This window comes from Prinia subflava, chromosome 6 (assembly GCF_021018805.1).
Source record: "Prinia subflava isolate CZ2003 ecotype Zambia chromosome 6, Cam_Psub_1.2, whole genome shotgun sequence".
Taxonomy (NCBI): domain Eukaryota; kingdom Metazoa; phylum Chordata; class Aves; order Passeriformes; family Cisticolidae; genus Prinia; species Prinia subflava.
The window spans coordinates 2,298,566-2,322,139 of record NC_086252.1 but is presented as its reverse complement, the minus strand read 5'-3'; the positions used below and the strand labels follow the sequence as shown (position 1 = coordinate 2,322,139).

Sequence of the window (23,574 nt, the reverse complement as noted above, 5' to 3'; positions counted from 1 at the left end):
ACACAAAATACTTCCCTGCCTCAAAACAGGTTATTTTTCTCATTACAAAATCCATCTTTTTGGAGCCAATATAGACCCCCAAACACCAGGCTTGCTTTAAAAGCCACTTCATGTTTAAGCTGACTGCTCCCATTTCTGGAAGACCCTGAGCACTTTTCAGCAATCCAGCTGTTGAGGAGATACTAACTCCTATGAATGCATAACAGGATTTTCATCACCATGAAACAAGAACTGATCGTAAAAAGAGAGGATATAAATAAAAACCATGCTGAGGTTATGAAGCAAACAAAAACTGTACTTATCTTAAAAAATTAAACCTAAATTAAATAAACTAGGACTTCCAGCCTTATAAAAACTTTTGATTATTTACGAATTCAGTATTGGATGCAATTTGTACTAATGAAACTACATTATCACTACACTAAGGAACCCCTCTACCACACCAACCTCACACCTACAGAGAGCTAAGCTAAATACAAACCCACTTTTCCCAAGCACAGCAGATCTATATGCACAAAGCAATGACCCAGACCAAATTCAAAGTTACTCAGGTTTCAGGTTTTGTTAAATTCAGTAGCTCCTCTTCACAACCTAGACTTGTTGCTTTGGTGTTGGCAACAATGTGGGAAAGCTTTATTTGTGCCAGAAGGACAGATTTGTACCTTCTTGTGATGGACAGGATTTGAGGCAGAAGCCAGCTGTAAAGACTAGAGGTAAAAATTGGACTGACTGGGTCAGTCTCTCTTATCTTTGGATAAAAGAAATTACTGCCACATTTCTCAAAATGCTTGTCCTTTTTATTTCAAAAAAAGAAATACTCTCTCACCCTCCAGATCAATTGCATTCAAGAATCTTTTTCTTCAAGCATTTTTCTGATCGAAAAAGTCACTTTGATGAAGCCAACATCTTTTGCATTTCTGCAGCATCTTTTTCATCTTTAGCCTAACATGACATTTCATATTGTTCACATCTCTCGTTAGTGCCAGCACATGACATGATAGCCTATCAAATAAGACATCCCAGTCAAAACACATTATTTTTAAGTGCGTGGAGCCCAGATGCTATTTTTTGTAGCCTGAAACAGCTCTCGCACTGGAAAAGTCTCCCAGCTGAACCCTTGCTCTCCAGCCTCTCTGGGGATGGCAGGGAGAGGCTGAGATGATGAGCTATTTCTCTGGGATAAACTGGATCCCAAAAAGATATCCAGTGTGGCTGACCACCCACTCAGTGATCTTGCTTTTCCTGATGGACTGTCTTCTGAAATGTTAAATAAATTGTTTAAAGCTATCCTGTCTAAATTCCTTAATATTCGTGCCTGTTTCTGTCTTTCATCAAGACAGCGCAAAAGAATGATTTCAAATATATTATGTATAATTTCAATTTAAATTTCTGGTTTAGCTATATGGCTTTCCCTCAGTCTTTGGGAGTTGAACGCACACCCTTCAGATTCTTGGGTAACTCTTTCAGTGAGAGCTGAAATTCAGAAGCTGGAACAGTCTGCCTGGTGGCAGGATGTGACTCTGTAAGTGATGAAAACAAGGCAGCCAGACTCTTCTCTGGGCAGCCCTCACTGGTCCCCAGCTCCCATCTGAGCTAACGTGGAGCTTCTGTTCCACAACCAAACCAATGTGCAGCAGTACCACTGTCAAAGGAATAAATCCATTAGTGCCCTTGATGAGGATTATATGAAGTACTGTCTGGAGTGCCCAGAAAATTCTTTCCAGACATGAGGTCCTACAATCCACTTTATAATAAAAATCTAGGCAAAAACATGATTCTTGTATCCAAGTATTGACTGCCAGGCACTTAACAATTAGTTCTGCAGGGCTGGTAATTCTGTCATTCTTCATGTGTGAATCAGTGAGACTTTCTAGGTGATTTCAAGCCAGCAAAGTAGAGGGTCACAGCCTGTAAATTCTGACGTTAGTATTTTGGCTGATGTACAGCAGGTGATGTTGGAGCTTTGGAAGTAATAACTATTAGGCTGTGCCCATATGAGAAAATACTGGCTCATGTACAAAGTTAACACCTAGCGTACAGTCATCCCTGGACCAAGAGAAGGCCTGAAAATACGTATATACACACATATTTCATCAAATAAGGGATGAGACAGTGAATGATGTGCAGCAGAAGCTACTTTGACACTTATCCCATTGGAAAAGTGGTTAGGGAAAATTGACTTATCTAATAATTTAATCTTTTAATACTGCTGAGGTCAGTCAAATTTGCAGACGGAAGCTCTCGCTGATATTGAAGTAGTGACTCTTTACACATCACATTATCAGAGGACATATGAAGAGAAAAAAGGATTCTTGGGTCAAGTGTATGTCTTTAGCCTTCTCAACCCCTTTTGGAAGCAATTCCCCCTCACTCCTTTTACCTCCCTGGTGGCTCTCCCAGAAAGATGCTGCAGAGCACAGCACTGGGAACTTCCTTAACAAACCTCTTCTGCTCTGCATGAAAGACACTTGGTGTGCAATTCTTGTTTGAAATCGAAACAAACATCCAGAGAGTATCCACCTGTGGAGCAAAGGCAGGGATGCCCTGAATTTTGGGAAAGAGCTTCAGATGATTGACTGTAGGTGGGAATCTGAACCCTGTGGATGAGCCTAGGGATAGTTTATGTTACTCATCTTCAGTCTTCACAGAGTCAGCAATCGCTGCTCTTTGGGTGTAAAAGGGAGCTGTCTCAGGCCAGGAACATCGGCAGGAAAGGTTCAAAGGTCCAGGAGAAGGATGGCAATGGTGCTGCTCCCTCTGAAAGTGCAGAATTGCTTTTAGCAGGTTTGCTGGTACTTCCCCCACTCTTCAATAGCCTCCAACAGGAAGGAAGTCCCACAGCAACTTAGGGATGAAGTCCTTAGGAAGGCTCTCTACTCACTTGTAATGAAGAGCTGCCATGATAAATCCCAGCTCAGACCCAGCTCTGATGAGAGAACAGAGATTTCTCTGCTGAGCAGCTCCAGGGCACAGCATCCTTGGCAAACCTGCCCTGCTGCCAGCTGCTCAGGGCCAGCCTGGGGAGCACCTTCACCCCTCACGTTCCCTACTCCTGAAACCTTGCTTCCACAATCATAGAGAGCCTCTTAACAATGAAGAAAATGTGTGCAAGCAGCTCGCCTGAAAATCACTGTTTGGGTGGGCGTTGAGTGAGAATTCCAAAGGAAGTGCTTGCTGCTGCTCAAGAGGGAGCTCACCAGCCCACTCTCCCCGAGAGCAAGTGGAAAATGAGACACCAAATGTCAGCTGAAAACGTCTGGCACCACTATGCTGCAGCCTGAGCCTAAATTCCTCCTGCAGCCACTCCAAGTACAAACTTGAAGCTAGTTTTATTACAGAAACTGCACAAAAAATACCCTTCGCATATCAGCTGCTTCACCAAGGGGAAAAAAAGAAATGGAACATGATGAAATAAATTACATTCACTTCTTTTCTCAGGCACAAAATAGGCTTGCTGAACACAGTAATTTATTAATTTTAAATGTCCCTATGCAAATCAGTTCCCTGGAATAAGATAAAATCCACTTTCCTTTTTAAAAATAACCTAGGGCTTTTTATGTTTGAGATGGTGGCAAGATGTCCTAGTGCACTTTGAAAAAAAAATATTGTGCTCTGTCTTTGCAGCAATGCATCGTAATTATTCAGCCTGCTGCCATAATTAATAATAGAAACCAATGAATTAAGACACTAATAATCCCCAGATGTTCAAATGGAGAACAAAATACTTTCAGCTTGTCAGCAGATATATGGGGGCTATGCTATATATGTTAAAGCTGTTGCTGAACTTTGGAAATCAAGAAGCACTTTTATTTACAACATCTGTGAGTGTATCTTCCTTCTTTGGGAAAACTGATTGAAATCAAGCAACTTGTTAATCATTTTCCTGCATACTTAACAAGACTGTTTGTCTACTCAAAACTAAACCAGGACTGGTTTTCTGTTTTTTTTATCTTTGTTTTTCACAGTGTCTGTTGTTCCCTTGCATTCACAGATGCCTTACCCTAGAGATTGTACAGGCCCCTAAAAGCCAAGGCTCCTGCATGTAAAAGAAGGTTCTACCAAGCAGTTATTGCAATATAAAGTGCAATACAATCCAAAGCTGCAGAGTGATGCCAGCACATGGCAGCAACCACTGCTCACACGTCTGAATGGGAACACCCAGCAATGTAAGCTAAACTGGAAGAGAAAAAACACCCCATGGGCTAATGTGTCGCTCCAAAGCAGCATTTTCTCCATGCCCAGGTGCTCACTTTAGGCTCAGCTCTCCCTGGGGTGATGGTTTCATTCAGGGAGGTAAGCTGCTGCCTCGCCCTGTCTGACCTCCCTGCTTCCCTGCCACCACCTTTCAGCCTCACTCTGACCAAGGCCACTCTTAAAGCAGCAGACACTGCTCTTTGATGCTGCACTCCACACGTGGTTCCAGGACATCCACAGGAGGCTGATGCACTGAGCTCTCCCTGCAGCAGCTCCACAGAGCTGCTCATCCCAGCAGACTGGCCAGGTCCCCACCTCCCTGTGTCACCTCTGTGTCAGCTGTCTCCAGGCCATCTCCCCACACTTTTGTGGGTGAAGCAGCACAGAGAGAGCTCTTCAAGGAAGCTGCTGGGGCCAGTCTTGAGGGCTGCCATCATTGCTAGGCTGTGACTTAATGATGCGGGGCTGTATTGTGGATTTATCAAAGCCCTGGGTAAAGCGGCCCTGACAGTTTGTGCTGCCTCCTTTGTGTCAGGATTGAATAAATCTGTGTTAATCCCATTCTTAGATTAGATTAAATCCCTCTTCATGCTAACTCAGCTACTCTTTGTTTTTGGCAAGCTGCTGACATTCCCTTCACTCAGATTCTCCTGCCTAAGAGAGATGCCACCAGCCCTGTGGGAGCAGCATCCTCCCCCTTCAGAAACCAGCAGTGTAAAGAAATAAAGTCATCGTTTATCCCCTTGCATATGATCTCCTTAGGCAGCTCATGACAGAGCCCTTAGAGGTTGAGTTAACCTTATTATTATTGTAATTCTGTGTTGAAGAAGAGTTGGTGTCAGTTCAGAGATTTGTGAGGTTCCCTCCAATTAGGCTGTGTGCCTGAAGGCAGAGGGGCGAGTGCTGGATCCATCACATGCGGCACCGCAGGAGCAGAGCGGGTGTCACCCTCTGTGAGAAATTCCTCCCAACAGCTGAGCCACGGGCTTGTTTTCTCTCCCATCCACCTCTCCTCCAGCTACTCATTAGTGCCAGTTCTGGAGGGGGTAAAAAATGGACAGGAACAACCAGATCAGGGCTCCTCTCTGTGTGCTCCCCTCTGAAAAAGCACGCCTGAGAGTTTAACTTACTGTTTAATACCAGATTAAACAGAGATGGAAATGGCACCACAGTATGTGGATATTAGCAGCAGAAGATGCTTTTTTATACAACCAAATTGTGTCTCCTTCAGAGAAAGCAGGCATGGATGTGCAGAGGATGGCTAGGAGGGATGCTGCGAGAGGAATTCCACGTTCAGCTCTGTGTTTTGGGGTACAGGAGACACACCACCATCCCACCTGCACAGCCCCAGCAGCACACACAGGATTCTCACTAACCAGCAGCTCTACCCAGTCCAGCGCTGAGGTGACACAGCACAATTAGTTAACTTACTTAGTGATGATTAAGGAACAAAACTCCCGAACTTGACCGAGTGGCATCCTGCTGTTTGTGCTTTGTGTGCTACTATGCAATTTCTGTATCAAAGCAGCCTGGCTAGTGCAGCACTCCAGAGAAGCTTATTTATATGTAGATGTGGCTATATGACATTTCCAAATGCCATACATTTGCATATGAAGGTCCCACTTTTTTCCCCCCACTTCAAGAAAACAGAGTCTGCTGCGATTCCAAACCAGTGCTTTCCCTTACTTGGAGCTGACTGAGAATCATCCTCCTTAAGCAGCTAAAAAACTCCTGAAACACCTAATTTTCACTATTCAGCAACCTTGGCTATCAATAGTGTCTCTGGGTGGGTCTTGTGATTTATAGCTGTACCTTTGATACCAAACTGAGAGCAGAGAGCAAAACTGCAAGACCTTAAGATTTCACATGAAATGGCTACAGATAATCTACAATACCAATCAATATTTGCAAATAGCCCTCAGACATATGATGGAAGCTTGTGGTCATCCTAAAAAAGCCTGTGGGTCACATTCATTACTGCTATGAAGATGGTATTGATTTTTGTCACTGATTCTCCACTTGAAAACAAGAGCAGGAGCATGTTGCAGGAGCTGCTGAGGAGCTCTGAAAATGCAAACCTAACACAAAACCACAACCTTATGCAACACCAGGAAAGCCAAATGGACATTATACATTCAGCTTTCTTGTCAAAGAAGATAACGCTGAAGCAGATGGTATGTGGGCAAAGTTTCAACCTGAATACATTGCCTTATAAAAACCAACAGTGCTATGAAAACAGACCTATTTTGTGGCATGAGGCCGATGAATGCACTTTACCTGCACCTTGAGGAGCTGCCTGATGCCAGGAGGTATGTGCTATGGAGGAGCTGGAAGAGTTTCCCTTTGGCAATGTGTGCATGGAAAAACAGGGCTCTCAGCACTTCTCCTGTAGCACCTTGCATGAGCAGTATGAATTATTCATAATCCACAGCCTGGGCCCTGTCCTTGTGCACGTTGGAGCTGGATGCACAGCCAGGGCGTGTGCTGAGGGAAGCAGTCCTTCAGCATCACCGGGCGGTGTGGGAGGGCTGCTGGGCAGTAGAGTGGATGGTGGTCACCACACATCAGCTGTGCCCCTCTCCCACAGCTCAGCGCTGCTCCCAGGCTGAGCTCCCTGCTCCCTCCACATCCCCTTGGGTTGGGAAACACCGAGGTGGGGATGAGCTGCTCCTGTGAGCCCTGGGGCTCTGCCTGCTCTCAGAAGACTGTGACAGGCACTTCCTGACTGTGGCAACAGGCACAAGGACTCCCAGGAGTCACCCTCACTGTGGTCTCAGCTTATGGAGTTTCATCCACCCGCCACTGCCTTTCCAAAGCACCTCATCCTCCAGCACCAACTGGTAGATAGCATCAACTATGACAAATGGGATGAGGTGCCAGAAAGCTGATAAATACTTTTGATATGGCTCTAAAAATAGTGAAGGGATATTTGTATCCTTCTGACACTTTTTGAAAAGTAGATGGATATGCATGACCTAAGTTTTAAGACGGGTGTCAGGAATATTGATGTGTGGAAGGAGCGGGATCGTTTGGCTGGCATTGCCCTGGGGGACTGTCGCATGACTGATCAGGCCTCCATCTCCCAGCTGAGGGTGTGCTTGGAGGGGGCTCAAGCAGAAAAATGGGAACCCATCCAGAAAAAAAACCAGGATTCATCTTGCCCACCTAGGATATATCTTTTCCTCGATGGGAATGATGAAATTGAAGAAATGGGGCACAAGTCCTCTCAGAGTAGCAATGCTGTACCCTAAGTTATGTTATTGCAATTCCTGCCACATTAACTCCTGTACCATGTATGACTGAGCCTGGCATGTTCTGAGGATCACACCTGTAAATTTAATCTGGTATTTCCAAACCCTCTCTGGAAATGTGGAAGACAAATGTGGTTTCTTCTTTTTCCCTCCAATCTCTGAAACACTGTAGACTCCAAAGGTCTCCAATTTGCACATCCAATCCCAAATCTCCTGAAGGTTTCCCTTTTTTGGCACCCATGCAGATGGCCTGCAGGAATTTAAGTACTGGTGCAACTAGCAGCTCTTCCAGATTGTAAGGACTACACTCATAAAAATTGTGTTTAAGCAATTAAACTGTAGATTAACAAAGCATGCTTCCAGTTTGTGTGGAGATGCATTTACAGCCTGTACCCACCTGACCATACTCAGAGAACAGGCACATCTTACACAACACAGAGCTGCATTTTCCATCCATCCTCTCCCCTTCTGCTGCGTGCATGGCTTTTACTGGCATAAAGATTGGGCAGGCAATCAATGAAACAAAAGCAGGAACTTCCTCTTGAGAAACTGCTGCACATAAAAGCACACCCTAATCCAATTACCAGGTGGCCCCCTAATTTCCAATAGGGCTCCAGGTCTGACTGGATTGTTTTCCACAGAGAAGTGGTGTTTGAAAAGGTCTCTGACTTATATTTAGGTCTGCCAGCATGGTGTTATGAGACTTTAGTTTCTGGTTCCACACTTCAAACAAACTCAAAAAATTACAATTGAAAGCAAGTATGAATGGCAAAATTGTCAGAGGTTTGATGGAAGGCACGGATAAGGAAAGGTTACGCAGGTACGTGACAGGGCAGACAAGTAGGTCAGGGATGTCATTTTGGCTACAAGGGTTTCCTTCAGTCCCTCTGACAATCCGAGGGTTTTACAGTCCTAGTTTTGCACTGATTTTATATTCAGTTTTGATTACTAAAATCAGTCCTTTTTCTTTTTTCCTTTTTTTTCAGGGCACATGTTGGCAAGATGCTGCCAAGCTGAAGTGTGACACCCATTTGGCTCCCTTCCCTCCTTTCTTTTTTTCCAAGGTAGCATCTGTGCTTGTAAAAACATGCTGCCTGAGAGGATTCATCCAGGAAACTAAAGAAAGAGCTGCAGAATTTGGGGGAAGTGTGTGTGAGAAAATAGGAGACTGAAATAAAAATACTTGACTCCTATATGTGATATTTTTGTAGACTTCCTGAATCACATGCCTGGCAAACCCCTTGTGAATATCCTGGTTATTTTAGTTGCCAGAGCATGACCCTGAATGGCCTGTGACTACTCAGAGATATATCTGTTGTTGGCTAAAAGCATGGTCTCAACCATACTTTTCACTGCTTTTGTTCAGGCTATTCAGAAAAGTTTTGTTATGCTCAGAAACACTTTATTGGCATGTTGCAAACCTGTGATCACTGCTTGGTACAAATCAAATGCTACACTTGCTGAGGGATGAATCCTGCGTGGTTTGATGCTATTTTTACTCACCCCTTTGCCCTGCATTGTAAAACTGTGATGGCAATGGGTCCACACAGTCTACAACCTTGCTTTTTCTATCAGTCCAGTTGTATTGTTAAAATCTTTTGTGGCTGCTCAGAGGGTTGGCTTTCAGCAGACTATATGTTTGAAATTCCTACTTGGTAAAGAGGAGCACACCAAGCAGTGTGCATCCCTTAACATGCCTAGAGGTTGGAGAGGTATCTCTTAATATTCCCAATCTTAAGCGTAGGAGAAAATGGATAAAACAATATAAAATGTCACTATTTTACCAAAGATACACTGTTTCCCATCTGTCCTGAAACCCTGTAATTGGAGGGACTGAGCCAAAACCTTTGCGTGTTCTTGGGCTTGCATCACGAGAGTCCGATGTCACCACACAAATGTAAGCTTTTTGTCTATTACTGCAGTGCCAAAGGTCTATCAGGCAGTGGGTGATCTCTGAGAGGCAGAGAGGAGCCCACCCAGTGCTGCAGAGCACCCTTTGTGTCTATCAGAGCCCGAGGGGCTGTGAGGAACCCCTCCAAGGCACGCCGTTCCCGAGCTGCCGCCTCCCCTCATCTGCTGACTGCAAACTCTTCCACGAGCGTGGAGTCCTTGAGCTGACTGCCCCACAGACTCTGCCTACTGAAAGAAGCCAACAGCAGGCAGCGACTGGTGGCCTATCCCCCATCAAACCCTTCCACCCAGACCCATGGCTCTCCCTGTAGGATGGGACAGAAAGCAAGCAGAGAGCTCGCCCTGCGATTCCCTTCCATAAAGAGTGGAACAGCTTCTCTACCCCCCACAGCTCCTGGGATTCATCACTGGTCACACAGCTCATCTTGAAGCACAGACAGAAAAGTCTATTAAGAACACCTTTTTTTTTCAATAAATGAATACCTGCATTTACTATTTTATACACCTGTTATTATTGTCTTGCAGCAGTGTCACAGAAGTGAGCTGTAAAGACAGCATTTCTGAAAATAAAGGGTTTGGTATTTTAACTCCACGCTCACTCCTAGAGCTAATATTGAAAGCAAGAGAAGCTGAATGGAAAAGAAAGGGCAATTCTGGGAAATGGAAAATTTACTAAGAATAAAAATGGTTGAAAAAGCTATACAGAGAAATCTCAAAGCCATTAAACTCAATGGCCACTATGCCACTACTTCAGCAAGGCCAGAATTTTACCTCCTGCCTCTTTAAATCTTATTGACTCCTATAACAGTATTTTAAACCAAACAGCTGACATCCTTCTGCCCAGCCAAGGCCTTTTAAATCACTGAAATGCAGGATGGAAAAAAATCTGCAGTGCCAGATGTGTCTAAAAACAGTCACAGTTCTTGTTGAGGCAATCTGCAGAGGAAAATGTTTAGCATTTACCATGCCTGACAAAACACTAACAGTTTATCAGTTTTGATATTATAGACTAATAACAAGCTTTTCCATGGCTACTTCATTTGTAGAGCATGGAGACAGGCTACACTACTGTTACTTGATTTTAGAACATTGCTTTTTATTTAATCCTTTCCTGTCCTAGCTGGATGGAAGTACACTTTCATTATTAAATGAAATTGTAAATGAAATACTCCAGGGAAGGGGTGTTTTTGATGTATACCTGACAGAGCTTTAAACCACAGATAAAATAAGAGGGAGATTAAAACCTTGGGGAGAATTTTATTTTTTCTTCCCCCCCCGAAAAATATTTTGCTATTATGTAATGCTGTCTAAATTGGCTAAGGCTTGTGATAGCAGCAGTAGGCAAAGCAGTGCATTTTGATTCACTGCTGATAATATTCTGCACTGCTACTGGTACTCTAATAGCACATTTTGTTTACAGCTGTTGTATTTCCAAGAAGAGTGTTTCACACTCAACACTCATGGGTACAAGGTAAAATGACAGCCCAAGTGTGTAAGAAGTCACCTTTCTAGGCAGGTAAATACTGCTTTTCAAACCTGAGTTATTAAGAGCACTTCTGCTTGCTCAGTGATACAGAGGTGCTCCTCAAACTGCCACGGCTGGGTTTATCCTGAATGCAGAGGAATGCTTATATGGAAAGAAGCATGGGAGAAGTGTATAGTATTCAAAGTGCTGCATCTCCCATTAAAACTCATACTTTCTCTTAACTATTTCCATTTTCCTTCAGAAACAAGTTTCTGTCACTCATGGTTTCATACACTAAATGTTAATATGGAAAGAATAGTTATGTTGCACTGCTCGAAAAATCAGTGCAGGGTTGTGGGAAGACAGAGATAGTGCTGAAGGCAATCCTGCCTCTGGGACATTGCAGCTGTGTTAATTATCTAATAGAGGGAACAGCCTTGCCCTCGCAGCTATGTGTGTGGTGAAGGAGTGAGATAGCTAGCAGAGAAGTTGGAGTTCATCTGGAGTCTGCTGGCCTTGCTGCGAGGAGGAAGGGACAGGAGGTTGTGAGAGGGACAGAAAGGGTAAGACACTGTATGAGGGACAGACAGGGTTAGGTGGCCGTGCTAGGGACAGGAAGGAGTGAGCCAGCACTGCAGAAGGAGGAGAGGAGGGGAGAAAGAGCCAGAGCTGTGTGGAGCTGCCTGTGGGACTGCAACAGAGAAAGGTATGAGGGACTTTCAGATAACAAGGAGCTGATACTTGAAGCCCTCAGAAGTTTTTAATGAAGCACTCTGAGTGCAGTGTCTGTCTCAACAACCACACAGGGTGTGGCTTTTAGCAGCTGTGTTCAATGGAAAAGGTAAAGGCACCTTTTAGGAGGTGGGTTCAATGGAAACAAGTGGAACCACCAGCCAAGTGAAACTGTTGTGGCAAAATATTTGTCTGTTTTTACTTTCTTTACCCAAATCTCTTAAACCAGGCAAAATTTGTCACTTGTCTCCATCTAGTCTAATTCTGAAGGTCTACTAAAAATAAATACACCAGCTCCCTCTTTTCTTCCCCAATTGTATTTCCTTTAATTCCACCAGACATGTTTATACTCCTTAATCCAGGTGAAAGCCTTTGTTATCTTAAAGCTCAGGTTACTGCTGCACGTGTCTAAATGATCAAATTATCTTGTGTTTGTATTGCAATTTGACATGATGATACTTCCTCTACAAAAAAGGATGTTTCAGTCAGTTCTAAGCAGAAACTTTCCTTATGGTTACAACTTATTTATTACAACTGTCATATGCTTTCATCTCGTGGTATCTGATATCTAACATTTCATAAAGAATGCCAAAACATCCCATGAAACTAAATTCTGAGGAAATTCAGTTCTATGAATATTTCAAAATAATTTTTTTAACATTTCAGACTAGATCAAACAAAAATATTTAAATATTGTTGATGACTGATAATTCAAATAAATGTTGATGTTTCCTGAAAACAGATATTCTAGCATCTCATTATAACTTTAACTCTCAAATCCTTGGGATTCCTAACAGCAAATTCACAGAAATTAGGCCTAAAATAGAGCTGCTGGGCATAAAAATACACTGTGGTACTCCTTAATATCTATCAACTAATTCAAATCAGTGTAATGGATGGCAAACAGCTGCTGTGCATCGTTTTGAGCAGTATCCTTCAAGGATGACTCTTGAGATGATCAAAGTGCCTGGAGCCCAGAGGAGGGATGGAACCAAGGGTGAGGGCAATTCCTCCCCGAATCCAGAAAACAGGATTAACTTCCCACCCTGTTCCTTGAGGAAGATTGATAGAGTCTTGTCTCAGATCCCTTTTTTTTTTTCCTTTCTTCTCCTGAAGGCGAAGCAGGGGAGTTGAGAAAGGAAAGAAGATGCTGTCAAAGAGGGAAATGCCTTCAGAGTGTCAAAATGCCAAAGATGCTATCTACCATGCTTCTGGCATGTGGATGAAGTGCTGGGGGTTACAGACTGACAGCAGAGTCCCCCAGGAGTCACCCATGTGCCACCACCCTGCATCCCCGTGACTGTCAGTGTTGGTCCTACAGAGGAACTGGGCTCCACAGTCCTCCTAGACACCAAAGGGAGAAGAACTTAAGCTTCCCTGTGACTTCTGGGGCTGTCTGCAGTAAATTTAAGTACAGATCCGCGAAGCCACCTCATGGCCTGCATTATTAGATAGAGTTCATACAGAACTCTGCTATTTAATGCTGGCCTGTCTCAAAGGAGGGCCTGAAAAATGGCAAAGATGCAGTATTATCTAGGTGCTACAAAGTGATTTAGTCAGATATAAAAAGACTTTTTCGGATAACTGTAAATCCCTTCACAATGGCAGTGGCTGCAGCCAGGAATTACGGTGCATATTCCATGTATCCATGGCAGCCAAACACTGGTTGTAGATCATGTTGTTTCATTCCCATAAACCTCTGAAAACAAAGGTTAGGAAAAACAAATTTTGGGAGTAGCTGTAACTAGAGCGTAAAAACTAGCATGACTGCAAACCATAAATGTAATTTTGAGGGTCCCTACTCTTGCCATTAGAGCTACTATTTAGGAAGTAGGTATCTGGTTAAAGACAACTTGAGAAATCAGGCACAATTCAGCTTGTGTGGAGTTTTGGGGGATCACATTTTTATGTGTCAGCAGGAAGGTTTCTTTTCTGCAAGCTTTACCTTCTTTTCAGCTTACCCATTCTTCTGATCAAAACACAGATACTGAGCAGAGGCCCAAAAGATCAGCAAGTACTGAAAGGTTCAGGTTTGCTCATGAAGATGAGTTCCTATGCTCCAACTAACACCAAACATGTAAATGGAACATTATGTGTTTATGGACTGGGACACAAATGGAAGAGTCTGTAGAAATGCCTACATGAACTCAGGTCTGCTCATATCTACTGCACATTGAATTTCTGTTTTTATCCATAACCTTTAAGAGAACAAAATGTTACAGAAGGCTGCTTACATGATAGCATAAGGGAAAACCAACAAGTTAAGGCACACAGTCTTGGGCAACCAGAAGTGTTTGGAGCAAGCTTCATACATTTCTCACAGTTCTGATGGAAACCCCACATGAAAAAATAAAATTGGATTACAACCCCTACCTTCACTCCACATCTTAAGGAAGCTTTACAGCTGAATTCATTTCCAGGATTTAAATGCTCAGGGATGCTGACAACAGTAAAACAGTCTGGTCTGGTTTTGTATTTTTTTAGGCTGCCCATGCCAATACTGGTGTTACAAGTTGGAACTTGTTTTTCTCGTTTGTTTCCTACAGATCAAATTCTTAGCCTGGGTTTACTGAATTTTCAGGCTCCCAAGCTTTAATGCAAATCAAATAGCTTTCTTTATAATGTTCACTCACAACAGTTCTGAATTTGTTTATTATGGGAAGAAAGCACAAACGAATTCTGCAACTTTTGATTCTCATTAGTGACTGAATTAAGGCTAAGCTTTAGAGGCACAAATGGAAATGTTCTTCCTCCTTGAGCTACATCAGTCTAGGTAAAGAGATGTCTAGCAGTTCACCTGAGACCTAATTTAAGTTTTAACGCTAACAATTACAGGTTCCATGAGCATGACACTGGGAAATCGTAAGTAATGAAAAGGCACAATTTATCTCATTATAAAACCAAAACCCCCCAGAAATCCAGAAAAACAAGGCACATTTTACCAAGCTTAGCACATACAATTCAAAGTTAGATGAGAACTCCCATAAAAAGTAAGGTATTCTCTTGGGGCTGGCAGATTAAATGAGCAATATTTCTCTCTCCCTCTCGCTTGTTTTTAAAATCTCCATTAGCCTGTTTTTATTTTGCATGCTCCTCAGGAAGAGATTGTTAGGAGTAAGTGCTGTTAAATCACATGGCATAGTGTTCTGGAGGGCTGCAGCTTCCTTCCTGGCAGGGGGCTTGTTTGTGAGGCTATAATGTGACCCCTAGGACAGTGTGTCTGTCTCCCATTCCAAAAAAATTATGTAGATTGCAGCAAGGTACAGCCAAGAAGGATCTGAAGGTAAATTTGAGAGGGTTCTACAGAAGAAAAGCACTTGGGGTAGCCTGTACTGCAGTGCCCACAGCAAGACAACTGCATTATTGCCCCAGCCTTTCCTATTTTAGAAATAAAACATCCAGTCTTCCTTATGACTCAGGAAAATGCTGGAGTGGGACTTTCCACAGTCCATCTTATACAGCCTTGGAGTTAAATCACAGAAGAAGTAGCTGCAGGTTTTCATTTCAAAAACACCCAGGACAAGTGGAGGTTTGGGGGCCAAGAGAGTCGTTGGGACTGATTCTGTTGTCTGCTCAGACTTGAGTTCAGAAGTAGCTGGCAGTAAGATTTATTGACCCAACAGCTGGTATCTATCACTGCCTTTTAGACTTTCCTCTGGATATCAACAACCCTGGAGGACATGCAAGGCAACAGAAGGGCTGGAGATCACCTGGAGGCTACTAGAACACAGTGATCTCTCTCATGTTTGAAATGCTCTCAGAAGGATCTAGATGGTTTTTTTTCCCTGTGTTTTGCAGAGCTCATCTTTTGAGGACTTTCACTGTGTATAAGACTTAAGTATATTTTCATAAAACCTTGCAAACAAATGCAAATAGCAATTTGTAAGTAACAATTCAAGCAACATTTAAAAGTTTCCTGTTTTTAAAAAGATGTATCAATTGTACCATTCTTGCTCTTCCACAGGTCCGTGTGTGTGTGTGTCTGTGTGTGTGTGAGCGCAGGTGGAGGCCACAGCTAGACAGCATTCATGCTGCCTCACAGCTGTCAAAATATTAACATCTAGGTTTTTTCAAATTTTAAGTGATTTGATGGAATAGCAGGGAGGCTTTCTATATATAATCTATTTATTTAGTGTGACAACCTCTGACTCTGAGGAATCGAAAGCCAAGCAAATCTGCATATGCAAGGATGTAATTTACCTCACATTTTTACAAAGCTGCAGATGAGAAACAGTTTCTCTCTAGCTGTGATGGTTGCACAGTGTTCAGCCGTGTGTCTCACTTGCTAATTCCATTAAGCAGAAAGGAAAGCCTGGTTCACAAAGGCAGAGCAAAAATGCACCATAGTTTATATCCCATAGCTAAGCTCTGGGGCTTTATTATTCTTCAGCAGTTCAGCAAATGGCTGACATAGTAGTAGACACAAAATTTAATTTAAACAGACAATGTCAAGTGGTTTAGACTCCAAACGTAACCTACTTTGAAAATGTTATGATCTGGAGGAAGAATCTACTCTGAAGTTCTCATATTGTATTCCAGGGGAAAAAAAAAAAAAAAGAAGTAATCACTACAGAAATTCAGCACTGCTGTTCTGATTTCTGGCTACTCTCCAGGCCTGTTACAGACAACGAAGATAGCTGTGACTGAATTGTATTTATTTTGGAGCCCAAGACTCTTGGACTTTTGAAGGGACTCTTCAATGAGTCTGAGACTCTTCTTCATCCTTGTAATGTGCCATGGCTCTCATGGCCTTCATCCCGCAGCCGTGCCCCAGCCAAGGGAAGAGGATGTGTTGACACAGATGGATTTTGCCCTTTTTGGTGGAGCTGTGAGTTTGCTTGGGCAACACAGCCATCTGCCGGATTGCTGGCCCCAGCACCCCCAGGAGTGCCAGGACGGCCCCGGTGCCAGCAAGCACTCTGAAAAGGATCCAAGACTGTCATGCAGGTTTGAAATCCCATGGGAAGCCAGCAGGGTGAGCAGGGAACAGAGCAGCCATGAGCAGACGTGCAGCATTTTGTGCTTGTTATCAGTTCTGCAGCAGCGCTGGTGAGATGGGCCAAGTCAGTGCCTGCAGGAGAGTCCCAGGACTCCCCAAAAAGGCACCACCTCAGGCTGCTGCCAAGGGAGAGTTTGCTGCCCTCGAGGAACCCAAACTACAGCTCAAACTGACCACCTGTGGATGCACATTTTTCACCAGAGCTGAAAATGCCTCCTTCCCCCTTCCCATCACCTTCTCAGAGCTGCTGGCATTCAGCTGCTGAGACTTGATCTAATCAATGCTCATATGGGGAGGTTTGTCTGGCCTGGGAGATGATATTATTGAATAGGTCTATCAGATTTGTCAGTGTCTTTGCCGACAATTTTCATGAATATATAACACTGAAATATGGCACATCCATACTGACTTATTTCTTATGGTGCTCAAAATGCCTTGGAAAAAACCCTCTGTAATTTGATAATGAGAAAGAATAAAGTCATTACGGGGAATAATTGCTAATATCCAGATTTTAAGAAGAGAATATAAATATTGAAGAATACAAATAAATAGGCAAATGGATTAACAAGAGGAGGACTCCTTGATTGCCTGGACTCTGAATTCCAAAATGCCACCAAAAAGCCTCAGTTATGCATATAATGGAGAAATTCAAGAAAACATCCATCACAGGACTTTCAGCTCAGATTCTAAAACATACATTACACTTAAAATGCTTCAAAATGCTCTTTCATGGAAATTGCAAGATAAAATGTATTTCTATTGGATTTGAGGGGAAAATCACACCCATTCATTTATTCAGTAAAACCGAATCTCACTGCACAAACTTGATCAAGGTCAACGATCTGCCATTTGTTGAGAGTGAAAATCTCCCCAAGTCTGATAAATAAATACCTTGGGGTTTCAGAAAAAGGAGAGGCTAGAACTGCACAGAGGCACAAATACACGAGAGTACAGACACCGTGTTGACACGAGTGGCACAGGCAGCCATGGCAAGGGCAGAATGGTGACCCTGGAGAGGCGGGACAGGGTCAGAGAAGGGCCTCCTACAGCTCACTCATCTCAGGTTTGCTTTGTTGAAAAAGGGGGTACTGCTTTTTGGGTGCCTCTGATATTGGTCAGGTACTTAGAGTGCTGGTGTAAATTTTGCCTGTGAAAAGCAAGAGCCCTTAAAAACCGAGGCGATGCAAACCTAATGCAAAGATTTACCCCCCAGTGGAACGAGTACCCTTGGCTCTGCAAACCAAAAGATTTGTGCATTATTGGTGAGCATCAGCGGGCTGGCAAGAACAGGAGGGAGCGAAGGGGCTGATTGAACAGACAGTTTGAGTGGTCTGGTATGGAAAAACTCAGCTGGGCGTTGGGACTTGTGGCTGTTTGCAGAGCTGCTGCCCTCCCAGGACCCCATGGTGGGCGTGTGGGGGCGGTTATGGAAAACCCACACTGCTCAGCCACCACAGCCCCTGCAAAGAGCATCTGGCTGCATTAGCATAATTGACAACATCAATTATGCCCACTGCTACACTCTCCCCTGGGAAGGTCCATCCATACGAGCCAGTGTTCTTAAAAGCGTGCGGGTGTTCATGGTCTCAACGTTTTTTAGTGCCATTAAATGGCAGAGAACAAAGGTATTCTGTGGAACGCCACAGGCTCGGGGAAATTGCTTCAGAGGCTGAGGAACTGTTGCTTTTTCACACAAAGCTTCCCATGGTTAGGGCATCATGTCTGAGGAGATATGAAGGTGGGAAAAAAGTAGCACATACCACATTCTTATCACAGCCATCACCATCAAATGTTCCTGCAGCTGAAAGAACACAAGGATGGCACAGAGCTTCCTGTCTGGCAAATGCTGATGCATGAATGTTCACCGAGCCTCAGTTTTATACTGCTGCCTTCCTTTCCCCTGATTATTTCCAGAAGGCTGGAGTTGCTGCAGCTTTTTAATACAGCAGTCCCATTCCCTTAAGGTCTCCTGACAGGGTTATGCCTGAGACATTTCAGGACACTGGAAGCATGTGGATTGCCCTGCATAAACTAGCATTTTTCACCCTACATGCTGTTACTGTATGTAAAAATGAAAAATTTAAGCCAGAGTACTAGGTGCACACAAAAAAGATATCAGCTGGCACAGGGTACTGTGGCTGAGGTTAAACCAGTGGATAGAACCTGATGAGACCTGCCCAGGGAACGCAGCCACCACCCTTGAGAAGCCCACTGGGGCCTGAGCCACACCAGAAGCCCCAAGAAGTGGCTTTCTAAGGTGCAACAATGGCGTCCTCCTTTGCCAGAGGTACCTACTGGACTTCAGTGCTGATTCAGGAAGCCTCCATCACTCCTACTCCTTTAGAGGAGGGAGGCTGCCTGTGTCCTTTCCACAGGTCTTTGTCATCTCTCACTGGACCATCTGTTCCCACACTACTTCTGACCTCTTGATGCTTGGAGACCATCTCCATCACAGACCTGCTCCTTTGTGCCTTGGCTCTGCCCTCTCTGTCAAGTAACCCACATTCCTCCTGAGGTCCCTCCCTGGCTCCCATCCCCTGACAACACTTTGCTGCAGCCAATTTTCTTCTACCCACCACCTTTCCTCTTGAATGTGGGCTGAAATATCACCTCTTCTAAGCAAGGGCTGTTCTCTTCCTCCTGCTCACCTGAACTCAAGGTGCCTTCTGTGCTCCTCTTCCTCCATGACCCACGACGTGGCTTTCTCCTGTCACCACTGCGATCTCCTCCGCCTCCCAAATCCCCAACCTGCCTTTCCTCCCTTCTTGTTACAACTCAGTTGCTCCGTGCTTAAACATGCTGTCTCCTCTCTAGCTGATGTGAATCCCTGCCATCTTAAAGCAAATCCACCAGACAGCAGCAGCGTAGGACAGGCTGCACACAGAAAAGGGGCTCCAGGCCTTCAACTTGGCTTGGGGAAGCCAGTGCTCTCCTTAGCTCTCCAGCAAGAAAGAGAAAGGATTTAAGATAACATTACTTGGCCTTGTTTCTAAACATAAAAGAAATCATTTTGGCCTACTTGGCCTTATCTCCTGTCCCCACAGGACACAACATCAGCCTTGCCAGCCTTTGAAGAAAACCTCCCACATAAAGCAGAGGGTAATCAAGAGTTTGGAGGAAAGACACTGGAGACTTTTTTCTCTTTGCATGTCCCTGTCTTCACCAATGGAAGGGCTCCTTGACAGTAGGAAATACCTGGACTGTGGCTCACCCTTGATCTTACAGAAATTCATCCCAAGATCTTCTTTCTATAGCAACTTCTACCCTCTCTGCTTCATGCTGCAGCAACCCCTAATACCTCACACTGCTCTGCCTCACCGAGATATCACTCATTCAGAGCTCTATGTTTCAATACTCACACACTGTTTTAAATAGGAACAGAACAATCATTTCTAAGGCTGGGTATCCCACTGTCACAGGGATGGCACAGAGGACCTGCACAGGAGATGACCAGCTGGATTAAATACTGCCTCAGCACTCTCCCAGCAGGAAATGTTCATACCTGTGAAACCATCAGCTGCGTTTCACCCAAGCCGTGCAGCTCAGGCAAACCCAGCCATCCACACCTACTCTCTCCAAACACTTCAACACCACAGAAACATCACAAAACTGAAGCAATGAGTGCATCACCTGACCCATTTTCACCAGACCTTCCCAAAGGCTTTCATTCTCAGTGTGAGCTGTGAACATTTGTGTGCACGTGCGTGCGCACGTACACGTTCAATTTCTAAATCGATCCTCCCAGGCGAAGGGTATAAAAAAATGTCTCCCAAGCCTCACTAGTATTTACATGTTTTTAATTTCAAGTGCCATATAGGGCTATTCAGCCATTATATTTTACTATAGCTTCTAAATAAATTAAACCCATTTATCACTTAAACCCCCCACATTTTAAGAACCTTATTAACTTCATAGTTAAATGCTGACAGGTGATATCTATTATGGCAGCGTTTCATGGTATCCCAGCAGTGCTACAAGCTTGATTTTCACTTCCTTAAACCTGTATATCATGACAAAGATATGCATAATCTAGTGCACTGATTCTATAATTTTCAATAACGTCTGCTAATTCTGGCAAATAATTTACAGTACTTATTTCCTCTGTCAGAGAAGGTGTTTTATGGCCCGAGTAGCTGACAAAAATAGAAACAGCCCATTTATTATGAGAGTTTGTAGAAAAAAAAGAGTAATGGAAGGACAGTGTTTTCTTAAAGTAAACCAGGAAAACCATACTAGAAGATGAGGACACTTCACCCGAGCAAATGAAGGAGAAAAGAGACTTACACAGATCCTGTGAATTGTGATTCTCAGAGAACAGGAACCGTACCTGCATAATCTGTCCTTGCATAATGCCCATCTTCTGATTTTGAAGTTGTTGTAGCATTGTCTGTGTGAAAAGAAATGTGTTGAGTTGCCTGGGGAGCCTGGACTCGATACAGCCCATGCCCCAGCCACAGTGGCCAGGCAGAGCTAACCTCACTTGCACACACATCACCTCTGCTGGCTGCAGGGCTCTCCTGGGCCTGCCAGGTGAAAACAGCAGGATCTTTCTTCCTAACAATATGTGATAACAGATTGCAGCTGGGATAAATATATCAGTCTGAAGCAGGAGTTGTCATTTCTGCTCTACTTGAGGTAATTGGGGAGTTTTAATATGTACCCTGAAATGAACTGCCACTTAGAGTGGTTAACTTTAAAGAGATGGGAGTAAACTGGAATGTGTTTAATACATCTGTATACTATGGCCTTGTAAGGAGATGTACTGAGGATTTATGTGTTAGAATCTAAGGAAAAAAGCTATTGAGAGTCTGAGCCTCAGCAGACACTTTACATATCAGGAGCTATTCAAAGGCAAATTCTCTTCATTTTTATCCTAGAGAAAAACAGGGTTTTTAAAGTCAGCTCAAGGGTTATGGGTGATGTAGTAGCCCAAGAGGTTGGCACAGAGAAGCATGGTATTTATGGAGAAACAAAGAGAGCCTCAAGCCACATCTGGAAAACTTCCTTCCAGGCATCTTGGGCATCCTGGGGCCCAGCAAGGGTCACTGGAAGAACCAGCCTGAGCACTGTGTTTGGGAGCACCTTTTCAGAGAATCTTCCCCAGACTGCCTCATGCTGCTCCAGATAAGGGAACACCAGAGGATCCATGCTGGGTGGCAAAATGTACCTGAGGGGCATTCCCACTGTCCTGCTCCATCTGCTGCCTGGCAGACAGAGCTCTGAGCAAGCTGCTGTGGGCAGGAGTCTGGTGACTGATGGAGAACCCAGTGCAGGGCTGGGCAGTTCCCTGCTGCTGCTGTGGGCAGGGTTAGGAGTGGTGACCCCCTCACCCCTCGCTGTGCATCACAGAGGGCTCTGCCTCTCACCTTCACAGACTGTGCTCTACAGTATAAACTGCAGCAGTCTAATGGAAATGTAACAGTTCCCAAATAAGAAGCCAGCCCTGATTCCTTTTTCTTTTTTTCTCCCTGAACAAAAATTGAAAACATTCTTTGAAATGAGTTTTGTTATGAGAGTTACCTTGACATCGACCCAAAGACATGACTTCAATTTTCTCCTGTTTCTGGCATGATGCCTCTTTGATTTGACACGCATTATCATAAGATTTCCCATCGGAAGCACAAAGAGGATTGAAGTTGGTTTGAGAACAGTCAATGTTGCACACACACCTGAAAAGATACAGAAAGAGACAAAAGAAGAGGCTAATATGAGAAACTTTTTTCAAGACATCATAAATACATCTCAGAAATATAAGTGTTTGTATTATCCTGACTGTACAATGCAAATCAACATAATGAAAGTGGAAAGTTCTGTCAAGGGGTCATTTGTATTTCTCAATGGAAATGAGATGCAGGGAGAGGAAAGAGGCACATAAAAGCATGCAAAAAGAAAGATGAAAGAAGTGTGTTTTACATGGAAAACTGTATTACCGCTTGTAATCTCCCGTAAACCAAAGAGATATGCAGATAAAGCAAGCTGCTGAGCCTTCCTGCAAACTAAAAGAGCCACAAAATTCTCCTCTGTTCAGGTGCTGTCTATTGTATCTAATACCATATAAATCCCAGATTACCCCATCCTCAGATTGCCCATATAAATGTGGGTTTATATTGACTTTTGATTTAATTCCGAAAATAATTACAGCACCTAGAGGCACTCTGATTGTAACAGAAGATGAAATACTGAAGCCTCTCACTCCACTGGGATAAAACCACCTGCCAAGGATGAGACTGGAGCAGGGATGTGACCACACTCTCTCTGTGCCTCAGGCTGGTGGGATCTCCCCAGCTCCTGGACACAGAGAGGCCACTCACTATTAAAACCACATGAATGCTGTTTTAGGGAAGACTTTGAGCACAAGCACTTTCTGAAGCACTTGGATAACTCAGCAAGCAAATAGCCTCACCCAGGTGTTACCCAGGAAGGTCTCCTGATCTGGTTTTGTGCTCTGTGCAGGGTGAAGGCTCCCATGTCCAAGAGCACAGTGTGGGCAAATGCAGGCAGTGATGGCCCCATGCTCAGATTGCTTTGAGCCATCTCCAGAGACTCCAGAGCCCATCCTGTGAGCTCCTGGGCTGCCCTGTGATGTGAACCAGAGCACAGGCAGGTATTCACTTCCACAGTCTGCTCTGGATATAAACCAAGGCACTAACGGGGACACATCCTCATCCCAGCAAGCCTCACCAATGCTTCGAAGATGGAAAAACTTAATTATTTCCATTGACAGCAGGCTGTAGACTCTTTTCTTTAGCTTTTTCCTATTTCATTATCATTAGCAACGCCAGACACCCCTGGGCACCTGCAGGGGAAAGGCACGCTAATCTTCTGCCCCCCAAGTGTGCCGTGTAACAGAGAGCTCAGCCTCAGCAAACCCAATGTGATCTCACTTGGGGACAAAGCCAGAGGTCTAACCTGGCAGCTGCTCCAGCTCTTCTGAGCATGTAATTGTGCACATGCTGCTATCTAAACCCTTCCTGGCTCTTCTGACATTAAGGCAAAGCAATGTGACTGATGCTCTATCCCCA

The 23,574-nt window shown here is 44.0% G+C and overlaps 1 protein-coding gene across 5 annotated transcripts in view; it reads right to left on the bottom strand.

Moving 5' to 3' along the window:
* TMEFF2 (transmembrane protein with EGF like and two follistatin like domains 2) overlaps window positions 1-23,574 on the bottom strand; it is a 553,100-nt gene that overhangs the window by 11,021 nt on the left and 518,505 nt on the right. For all 5 annotated transcript variants that reach the window (XM_063399875.1, XM_063399874.1, XM_063399877.1 and 2 more), the window contains 2 exons: window positions 22,073-22,221; window positions 20,880-20,939 (listed from right to left, as the gene is read on the bottom strand). In XM_063399875.1, the coding sequence (XP_063255945.1) occupies window positions 20,880-20,939; window positions 22,073-22,221 (209 nt within the window). The remainder of the gene's footprint in view (window positions 1-20,879; window positions 20,940-22,072; window positions 22,222-23,574) is intronic.